Source organism: Diospyros lotus, chromosome 1 (genome assembly GCF_014633365.1).
Source record: "Diospyros lotus cultivar Yz01 chromosome 1, ASM1463336v1, whole genome shotgun sequence".
Taxonomy (NCBI): Eukaryota; Viridiplantae; Streptophyta; class Magnoliopsida; order Ericales; family Ebenaceae; genus Diospyros; species Diospyros lotus.
In genome coordinates this window covers 47,967,678-47,979,356 of record NC_068338.1, presented here as the reverse complement: position 1 = coordinate 47,979,356, position 11,679 = coordinate 47,967,678, and the positions used below count along the sequence as shown (strand labels likewise).

Here is an 11,679-nt window from a genome sequence, read left to right as displayed (position 1 = left end):
CTGCAATAGATATTTTCAATCACGTTCAAAGCATAGACAATAAGATCAAACCCAACATACTTTTGAGAAGATTTGACATTTCTTCTAAGTCTATCTTTAACAATATAATATTATGATGAATCGACATTTTCTTTCAAGCTTGACTTGACTTAATTTGAGACTATGACTCAAATGTATGACTTATTAATTTCAACCTCCACTTAAATGTTAGAACTCTACTTGACTTAATTTGAGACTATGACTCAAATGTATGACTTATTAATTTCAACCTCCACTTGAATGTTGACTTGTAAGGTTAGATTTTTTTGTAGACGAATCACGGAACATAGCAATTTCATCAAAAATAATATTTCTGCTAATGACAACTTTAGATGCTTGATGGGTGTCGAATCCAACAAATAACAAATTCTTACTCTTAAAAATATAAATTGTGATAGTGATGAGCAATGTCGTATTCACAAGAATTGGTTAGATCTATTTCTTTGAAAACTTAAAATAAATAAAAGAAACAATTGGGGGGTTTTGAAATTTGAAATTTAAACAATTAAAAGCAGAATATTATTCTAAATTAATAAGGCAAATTAGAATGTAAAAAGATTAAAGTAATCAATAGAAACGCTTCCAGTAGAATGGATTTATCTACCAATAATTATGACACTGATTATTGATGCCAAAATCACTATTTTTTCTTGAATACTTGACCTTAGAAAGAACAATAAGCTTTGTTCATTCAATGTTTCCCTTATTTCTTAGTTAATTAAAAAAAACTCTTCAATTAACCCTTATCTTCAAACAACCGTAGAACAAGCTCTCTAGAATTTAATTCAAAGGCAGCATTAAACTTTGTGAAAACAAGACCAAATTTGAACAATAAACACACAAGCTCGGTTTATTTAATTCAACACATGTACTCCCTAAGAATTGAACGAAAACTTGTCCATAATCATCAACTCTAATTGCTACTTACGCAAAAAAGACCAAATAATTACGAATTTGATATTCAAGCTAGGAATTAATCATGCATCAAGAATTGAACAGCGGACGTCTATGCAATCAAAACATACAATCATAAACATTAAAATCAGAAGATACATGAATATTTAACAAAAAATCATATTGCAAATAAACTCAAAAAGATAAGCATAAATCAATACAATAAGGCATAAATCTCACCCAAAAGACCATATGTAAGATAAATAAATATATGAAATTATGCACTCATCAATGCTTCTAGATCCCATGACTTATAACCCATAATACTAAATTTATAACCAAGAAAGAGGCACCATTTAAACATTGGATTTAATTTTCCATCATCAATGTGAATAAATATATGATATCCAAAACTCTTTAAATCAGAAAAAATTGCAAGAATGGCAAACCATACATCTTCTGGAGTTTTTTTTATCTATAGCAAAGGAAAGAGATTGACCAACTAGAGAAACATGTCATGTTTGTAGTCTCAGCCCAAAAATGACTTAGGTAAACCAAAATTAGACATCTTACAACATATACATCAAGGTTATATTCATCCGCTTGACTACACTATTTTGCTGTGATGTACTTGGAACTATTAAATACCATAGAATTTATTCTTTTTTGCAAAAATTATTAAATTCATTTAAATAAAATTCTAAATCATTAACAGGGCGGAGATGTTTAATCTATCTTTTGCTTTGTTTCTCAATCAGTCTTCTACTATTTGAAAGTAGCAAAAAATTAGTCTTCTATTTCAAAAAGAATATCTAGACTTTTCTTGAAAAATTATCGATGAAACTCAACATATATTTGGCACCACCTTTAGAGGATATTCTGGTAGAACCCTAGAGATCATAATGGATATGGTCCAGTATCTCTTCGTATTGTGAATGACTTTATTAAACCTGACTCATTTTTGCTTACCAAACACGCAATGCTCACAGAACTCCAATTTTTAGTACTCTGATATTCAAAAAGTCATCTTTTACTCAATTTAGCCATATTATTTCACTCATATGTTCAAGACACATATGTCACAGTTGAGTACTATCGGTATCTGACAAAGAAGAAATAGAAACAACAGCATCACCTATAATAGTAGAACCCTACAGAATATATATTCTACCATACTGTTTTTTATCTTTCATCACAACAAAACACTTTTATTAACCTTAATAACTCCACATTTACCAATGAATTTGTACTCGTTTAAATTAAGAGTACTCAATGAAATAAGATTTATTTTAAGATCGAAAACATATCTGATATCAGTTAAAGTTATAATAATGTCTTCAAACATCCTAGAAATTTTATTAGAATAATTATTTCTCATTAGCACATCACCAGTAGTCAAAGTTGTATATGCCAAAAACTAACCTCCTATTAAGAGACGTATGAAACGTACATGCTTTGTCAAGGATCCAATCTTCACAAGACTTGGTAATCTCATTAGTTATCACTACAAGTTCTCCATCACTACTCTTATCTTCAATAACATTGATTTTACTTGAAGTCTCTGAATGTTTTCCTTTCTGGTCAGGTTCTTGCCTTTTAAGTTTGTTTTGTAGTTTATAACACTTCTTCTTAATGTGTCTATTTTTCTTACAATAATTACAGATTTTATCTTTATTACTAGACTTAGGTCTATTTTTCCCTTTGCTACTAGAATTTCTATCATATATTCTCACTCTAATCAACAAACCTTCACCCTAATTTTTAGAATTTTTCAATAATTGGTTATCAATTTTTTCTTTCGATAACAAAGCATCATAAAGGTGAGAGTGTTACAAGACTCATGACTATAGAGTATGATGTCTCTAAAAGTTGAATATGAGATCAATAGAAAATGTAACAAAATTAAACCCAAATCTTTATCATCATATTTAACCTCCATACTTTCCAAATCAAAAATAATTTTCTTAAAATCTGATAAATGGCGTTCAATAGATGTATATTTTGCCATTCGATGAGAATATAACCTTTGTTTGAGTTCCAACTTACTGGTCAAACTTTTAGTCATGCACAATCGTTCCAATTTTAACCATAGAGTAGTAGCAATTTTTTTTTTCAAAATATTCTACAAAAATTGATTCAATAAATGCAGATGTATTTAAGATAAGGTGTTACGATCTTTACATTGTTTTTTCTCAGTACTCCATGATTGTGGCGTTTTATCAAAACCCAAAAGTGCATTATCTAAACCCATTTGAACCAAAATTTCACACATCTTAACCTATCATAGTGAAAATATAATATTTCAGTTCAATAATGGAAATTCTGAGTACGACCGTGTTAGTTAACTTTAAAATTTTATACACATCAAATGTGCGAAGCGGAATTAATTACACGCGCCATACACATATCTTGAGTATTTAAGTAATACACATATTCATCATATGAATATAAATACACACATACTTGTAGCCCGGTGTAGGGTTGGTACATAAACTATTTATGTGCTGAGACCGTCTCATGTTGTGGTAGTCCTAGTTAATCCATACTTAGTAGGTTGTTTGGTACCGTTTCAATTTCTAAATTTTCGCCTGACCCTTACGTGTACTAATTTCACAGTGGCAAATTAATAGAGGAAGCAGGAGAAAAAGATGTAGAGAAACAGAACACGTGTAAGTAGTAAAAGTCTCTACTTCTCTAATTTATTTTCTCTAAATTCAGTCGCTATCTTAATCCCCAGCCCCTACCAATTTTGTGCCACGTGGCATCCAATTGATGCAACAGCTGGGTAACCGGAAGTCTTTGACTTTTACTGCCCCTGAAAGTCGACTTCTGCCATAGGAAAGTCAACTTTCCAGGCCAGCAAGGCAACGTTTGACCTGCCAATCCTTGAGACACTTTGGGCACAAGATGCCGATATAAGATGCAAGGCTATAAGGTGTGTGACTTTCTAGGTTCACTACCCATTAGTAATCAGATAACACCGAAATCCCTTTTGGTACCAGTCAACCCTTGACCTATCATTGGAATCTCTCCATATCCCAATGACAATCCGAGAGTTCTTGAATAACGCCTAGTTGCAGTTCAGAACAGTATAGATGGCAGTGAAGTCTCATTTTAAGTGAACCTATTACGGCTAATAATTACCGTGTGTTATAATCCTTCCATCATCTAATATCCCGACTGAGCGAGAGTCATAGAGTGATAAACTTACAAGCTCAGTAACTATGTGTCTGACCTTGTTAATGTGACTAGATGACACCTCAGGAAACTCTTTTTCTATATTCAATCTACCTTGATCAAGGACTTTCTTGTACATTAATAATAAATCACATAGGATGTTCACTCCATTAACTACCGACGAGGGTGACAGATCCTATCCCTAACACCTGTCTCCATATACCAACAATACGAAACCACATAGATAAACCTCTCCACCTCTTAATTGGATGGTTAGGCTCATTAGCAAATCCCACACACCAATATACAAACAATCGTGCTGGTTTAAGTTTGAGGATCACCATACTATCACAACTTGACAACAAGACTATTAACCACTGTGGCATGTGGTATGTCATCGGTGTCATATTTGACTGGTTGTTCCCTAACAATCACCCATAAGTTTACTAGCGACATCTCATGTCACGTGACGTGTGACATATCACCATCCTATCAATATCTCATATTGAACGAGATAATAACCCATGTACTAGTCCATACAGAGTTCTCATTCAAAAATCTAAGGACTAGAAATAATTTAAGAAATTTTGTTATTTAAAAATCTTATCACACAGTCTCAATTAACAGAAAATTTAAGGATTCATTCATATGTTAAACTGAAAAGCTCATTAATGAAGAAACTTGTTTTTTATTAAATATTTACAAAGATACAATAAATGTGACCAGTTACACGCCTGTTAAATATCATACAAATCTAGCACTAGGGCACACAACACTATAACAAGAATATCATGTTTTAAAGTAGTCATTACGAAATATCAAATAACCCCAAATATACCAAACGATTGATAAGTAAAAAAAACCTAATAGATAGCAGACCAAGATAATGGATAAACAAATCTATGCAAAATAGATCTGGATCTGTTGGATTTGGGGGCTAGTAAATTTGGAGTGGATTTGGGCCAAGATCGAGTAAGGATACCTGGTCAACAATGGCAGAAGTCAACAACCTTATAGGGATGCGAAAATCGACGAGGACAAGGACGAGATGGTTGGAGAAGACGACGACAAGTGTGAAGGCCAATTGTCAGTCTGCAACGAAGTAAGGAGAAAGCTAACACGAGCAAGAACAATGGTGGACTGACGATCAATAAGGAATGATGATTGGACGTTGGGAGAAATTGACGAGACAATGAAGGATGTCAAAAGGCTAGCGATGGTGGCAAAGACTAGAACTTATGCCAACGATCGTAGAAATCGAAAAAAAGAAACAAAAGGCTAATGGTCGCTTTAACAAAGCACAAGCGAAGGCAAAAGAGTCTACGACGATCGTTGGCAGCGATGAGGCTGATAGCAGTTGACGGTAGAGACAACAGTTTAGAAACATTAACACAAAAAGATAATGAAGAGATTGCAAATCTAACGGCTGAAATATGTCAACAGTTAATGGTTTGATCCAATGGCTTTGATACCATTTTATATTATGATTTTGGATTGAGGACAAACCACAATTAAGCTATCAACCACACAAACGAATACATAATTTAACGTGAAAACTCAAATTAGAAAAAATCAGGGCATAAAGAACAAAAATATCACTATAATGGTGTCGACGTTTGATTTCGGCCGACCGTGATTCGTTTTGGGCCGCGGTGAGTCAATCCAAAAATACCGAGAAGGAAGGAAGAAAACCCCTCCCCCCGACGTTCCAAGCATGTACACCAGAATCTTTTACGTGGTTCGGCCAGAACGATGCCTAGTCCACGGCCGCCATCTGATCATTCTCCCAGAGTGGCGGTATCTGATTATATTTTTCTTGTTTTCCTTCCTTGCCCCTCATGGCCTCCTTTATTTCTATTTTTCTTGAGGGACTTTTACAATCTAGATAATATATAAAAATACAGTGTTTGTATAATGGGGGACAAATAGTTCTTACCGCCTTCGCAAGACCGGGAGTGGGATCCTCATTACGAGGGGCATGGGCTGTTACAGATAAAGTGATCGGACCCTACCTCTGACTTCTCAGCAGCTTTGCCGCTCATGCGAGCTGGAGGTTTTAGGCGAGCGACCTGGATGGTCCAGCGATTTGGAGGATATTTCAGGAGCTCGTTAGTCGATTGCTCCGAGCTCGTTGGGGGATTGCCGGGAGCTCGCCATACGCTCGCTTTACGAGTTCCGGATCTTTGGTGGAGGCTGGACCTTCCTTGACGAGGTCGTCCGGGCCTTCTCGGCCTTGGGTGATTGGGCCGGTCTATCGGACCGAGTCTGGCCCATGCAGGGTGATGCGGGAAATACATATAACAAATGGTATTAGTACAATAAAAGTGATATTGTTACACTAATTCCATGGCATTGGATACTATTTTATAGACCTAAAACTCATTTGTAGATAAACATAAAAAATTATATCATGAGTAGAAGAAGAACCAAAAAGATAAATCTTTAATTAAGAGAAATCCTAACCACAATCAAATTTGATATTCTAATCATAATCAAATTAAGAGCTCCTATCTTAGATGAATTTAAATTTTAGGTCACATTTATAACAAATCCTCTTTTATTTTGAGTTTTTTTTGGGTATTATTATTAATTAATGACTTATTTTTAAAAATAAATAAATAAATGAAGATTGGTTAGGGGGAAGGTGGACAAAATAATTTGCCCATTTGTTTTGTTTTAACCGCTTTTGTGGGCTCGAGGTGTATACATATTACATATATCCATTCATGCCTATAATTTTAGGTGAATTGCTTACTTTTGGATCAAATGTGAAGCATATTTAATGTCTTTTTTATATTTTATTTACAAGGTATGTATTCATGCCTAGCTATAATTTTTTAAAAAAAATAAGAAGATATATATATATATATATATAGGAATACAAATTTTGTAAGGATGATGTTCTTGTAATAAAACTATCAACAAATCAGTATTATTATCTTGATAATATATATTTGTATATAAAAATTATAACAATTAATACTTATATTTCCATATTTTATTTCTATTATATATACATATTTTATTTCAAATAAAAGATCATTAGGTGGGATATGATAATAACTGTTTAAATTTTAATTTTTTAGATAAAATGAGTTTTAACATAGTACTGATAAAATTATTTGAAAAGCTAATTATTTTTTAGAGGTTATGAATTTAAATTTTAGTAAAGTAATTAATTTTTATTTTCTAAATAAACTGAAAAAAAGAAAATAATATTTTAAAAAAAACACTTACTTTCCGCAATGTTGATTGTACATATAATAGCATGGAGATATGTATGAAGCAAACACGAATATAGGATGAGCTCCAAACTTGCACTAGTTGATTCATGCAATACCACAGCTCTAAGCTTCCACCCACAGCTATAAATAGAGGGAAAAAACCCATTCAAACGGCATCAGGTCTCAGAACTGTGCTTTTTTAAAGAACAACAAATTAACTCGATCGATCCTTATAATTAAGCTATGGCATCCACCAAGCCTCTCCGTTCCCTCATCAGCTCCCGAGCCACAATGTTCTTGTTTGTGGTGGCTGCGGCGGCGCTGGCGGTGCCAACCCAAGTGGCGGAGGCGCAGGCTGGCTGCACGTCCCAGCTGGGCAGCCTCAACGTGTGTGCGCCGTTCGTGTTGCCAGGAGCCTCCAGCCCTAGCGCCGAGTGCTGCACCGCCCTCCAGGGCATCGACCATGAATGTCTCTGCAACACTCTCCGCATATCCGCCCGCCTCCCCTCGAGCTGCAACCTCCCTCCTCTCGCTTGCGGTACACTTCTAAATACGACCGACTCTCCCTTTTAACTCTCACAAAACAAAACTACTAATTAAATAGAGTCTCTTTCTGGTGCGTCGGGATGCGTTAATAGCTGCTTTAACTTTGTGTATATATATATATATATATATTGATGAGTTTGTTCTAATATGCCTGGTGGGTTAATTTGTGTGTTCGCTGTGCAGGCAATTAACTAAGGTCGGGATGGGAAGAAGGATGACAAAATAATAATATTAATGCATGCTTTTGATGTATTCTGCGGTGTGCAACTGGGCAATACACACATATATGCCGCATAAATATATATATATGTAGTTGAAATCAAGAGCTTGGTATCCATGGAATTAATAAAAGAAATTATTAACCATATATATATATATGTGTGTGTATGATTTTCTTCTGGATGGAGATCGAAAGCAAATGGTAATGAGCCTGTTTGTTTATCTTTCTTTTTCTTCCGCAAATAACAGCTCAATTCTTTGTGGTTGGTAGTACGTACGTAAAACTCAAAAATTAATTCAATTAACAAGAAAGGATTTTGTTAAGATCGAAGATCGAGCCTACAAAATATACAGAGAAAAGACACTTAAAGACCCATATAATAGAAGCAACAACTGCCAAGCTCAAGCATCTTTATATATATATATATATATATATAGTCTTTAAAAAAGAAATTTCTCCCTAAAATTTGCATTAATAATTTACAAGTATGAGAAAATATATAACACTTAAAGTATGATAAAATATAACACTTAAAATTAAAATATATAACACTTAATTTTATTTATATATTAAGTATGATTTGCATTATGAGAAATATAAATAGATATTTAAAGTATTAATTAAGTCACAAAAAATTATCCATTAAATAAAATCATATCTTTGTATAATATAATAATATATAATATCTTTATATATATATATAAAAGTATGATAGTCTGGAAAAAAAAAATTTCCTCCAAAACTTGCATTAATAATTTTGATTTAGTACTTATTGTATTAATAATTTGAAATTTTTAATTATTTTGAAATAATAAGTACTAATTATTGTAAAATTAATAATAAATTTTAATACATGAGTTTTTCAATGTTAATCATAGATTTTTCAATACATTATTATGTGAATATTAAATATTTAATTAATTCGTCGATCAATCATAAATAAATATTATTTATGAGGAATATGAATAGACACTTAAAGTATTAATTAAGTCACAAAAAATTATCTTATTTTTATATAATATAATAATATATAATATCTTTATATATATATAAGTAGAATAGTCTAAAAAAAAAATTCCTCAAAACTTGCATTAATAATTTACATTTAATACTTATTGCATTTAGTAATTTGCATTAATAATTTAAAATTTTCAACCATTTTAAAATAATAAGTACTAATTATTGTAAAATTAATAATAAATTTTAAATACATAAGTTTTTCAATGCTAATTATGGGTTTTTCAATACATTATTATGTGAATATTAAATATTTAATTAATCCGTCAAACAATCAAAAATAAATATTATTTATGAGGAATATGAATAGATATTTAAAGTATTAATTAAGTCACAAAAAATTATCTTATCATTAAATAATATAATAATATATAATATCTTTATATATATAAAGTAAGATAGTCATTGTTGATACAGTTTCCTGCTTAAATTGTGTTAATTTATTTTTTTTTCTCAAACTATTACTTTGTCGATATTCAATTTATTGAATACAACATATCTAATACATCAAAAAATAAATTATTCAATTTAGTGAATACAACGGTTTCAATGCATCAAAAAATAAAATATTCAATTTAGTGAATACAACAGATAAATATTTAAAAATTAAGAAATAAAAAAATATATCTTATACACATTAAACAGTAATAAAAAGTTTTTGAAATTTATTTAATTTGGTAAATATGGTTAATGATGGTTTCAATGTTAATTCTTCAAACAGATAAATATTACTGAATGTACAACTATCAATTAAAATTAGGAAGGTGGAGACTTAATAAGTTGATCATGCTAATTTATTTTTTTTTTCAAAGCTCAACATTCAATTTATTGAATATAACAGGTTTCAATGCACCAAAAAATGAATTATTCACTAATGATTTATTCAATTTATTGAATATACTAGGTTCTAATTCACCAAAAAATGAATTATTCAATTTATTGAATGCAATAAATAAATATTTATAAATTAAAAAATAAAAAATATATATCTTAGACATATTAAACAATAAATAAATATGATTAATGATAGTTTTAATGTTAATTCTTCAAGCAGATAAATGGACAACTGTATGTTACAATATCAGTCACAAGATGTAATGGGTTAAAGATGCTAATTGTGATAAAGAGGGTGAACAAACAATTTCAACCACAAATATTATTTATAAAGAAGTCTTTCAAAATTTACTTTAATCATAATAAAATAAAATTATTATTTATTCATTAATTCATATAATATATTAAATTTGCTTTAACGTATATTTCATATTTTAAACTATTATTTTATATATTTTTTTGTTAAATATTATATCGCACGGGTCAATAACTAGTAATTATTTAAAAACACAATATAACCTTTGACTTGGTGGGCTCCAATCTCCACTCATAGCTGCAGCTTCTCTTCTTAAACGAGTCTCTTTCCTACGGACTATGCGAGTGCCTCCAGCTTTGATCATTTCATTTGAGTTCCCAAAGTTAAACTTCCACCTTGAAATGACGGGTCTTTGCCCAGAACTCACAAGCTCCATCAGTTATTGATTCGATCAAAATTTAATAATTAAAAAAATTAAACTGTTGTATAAAATTAAACTGAATAAATTAAATTAATTGAATAAAATTTATAAAAATTGAGTCAGACACGTATTCCCCGTGATCACTCCAACGTTCAAATCAATTTACAGAGTTATGAAAATTAGAGTATTTTATAAAAACAAAAGAAAAAGATTCCCTTACCTGTGTGAATTTACCCATATTTATGAGGAGTAGAAGTGGCCCCATAGAGATAGGAGTTTTCATATTTTCTATTAGAGAAAATCTCCTCAATATTGTGGAGAGATTTGTTATTGAGTTTGTTTTCACGAGTGAGGGAGAAGTTATTTTGAAATAATAATTTCCTCAATTTAGAAGCCATGATCTTGGGAGGAACGAATATGCCCATCATTTTTCGAGAATCTTAGGATAACAATGGCCTTTAGAGGTTTCAGGGGAACCATGGAGGCCGAAAATACTGGGATACGCTCACTGAACTTGGATTTGAGCTTCAAAGTATTCTTTGGGACAATTCGGACACATGCTATTCTCAGCTTAAGCTAGGTGGTAATTTTTAATTGTCTCTTGGTGAACATATATTCTTCATCCGTTGGCTAATTTGTAGTGGCATCAAAATAATTATAATTTTCAGAATTTTTCCCTCATCAACAAAATTACCAAATAAACTGAACTAATGTTCAACTTTATTATTGTTGCCGGTCGACGATTCCATTGATCGAAATTGATCATCAAATTCTTTTAACTACAGTAATTTATATTTTCAAAAATAAATTTGACCAAACAATTAATATTTTACGGAACTAAAAATTAATTTTATAGTAAAAAAATTTAAAACACATTTCTATAAAGCATAGCCCGCCATCGTTCATGGCGGATTTCGACAATAAGAATCAAGCATCAAATTTATTTATTTTGATTCAATCAGTCACATGTCTAAAAATTAAAAAAATTTAATAATTAAATTTAAATATATTTAAATTTTAAAATAAAATACCCACCCACAAAAAGTTAACA

General features: G+C 31.1%; 1 protein-coding gene across 1 annotated transcript; it reads left to right on the top strand.

Moving 5' to 3' along the window:
• The first annotated feature begins 7,577 nt into the window (after positions 1–7,577).
• Positions 7,578–7,907, top strand: LOC127794148 (protein MEN-8). The gene has a single exon (XM_052325069.1). The coding sequence runs from the start codon at positions 7,578–7,580 to the stop codon at positions 7,905–7,907; it is 330 nt and encodes a 109-aa protein (XP_052181029.1).
• The last annotated feature ends 3,772 nt before the right edge of the window (positions 7,908–11,679 follow it).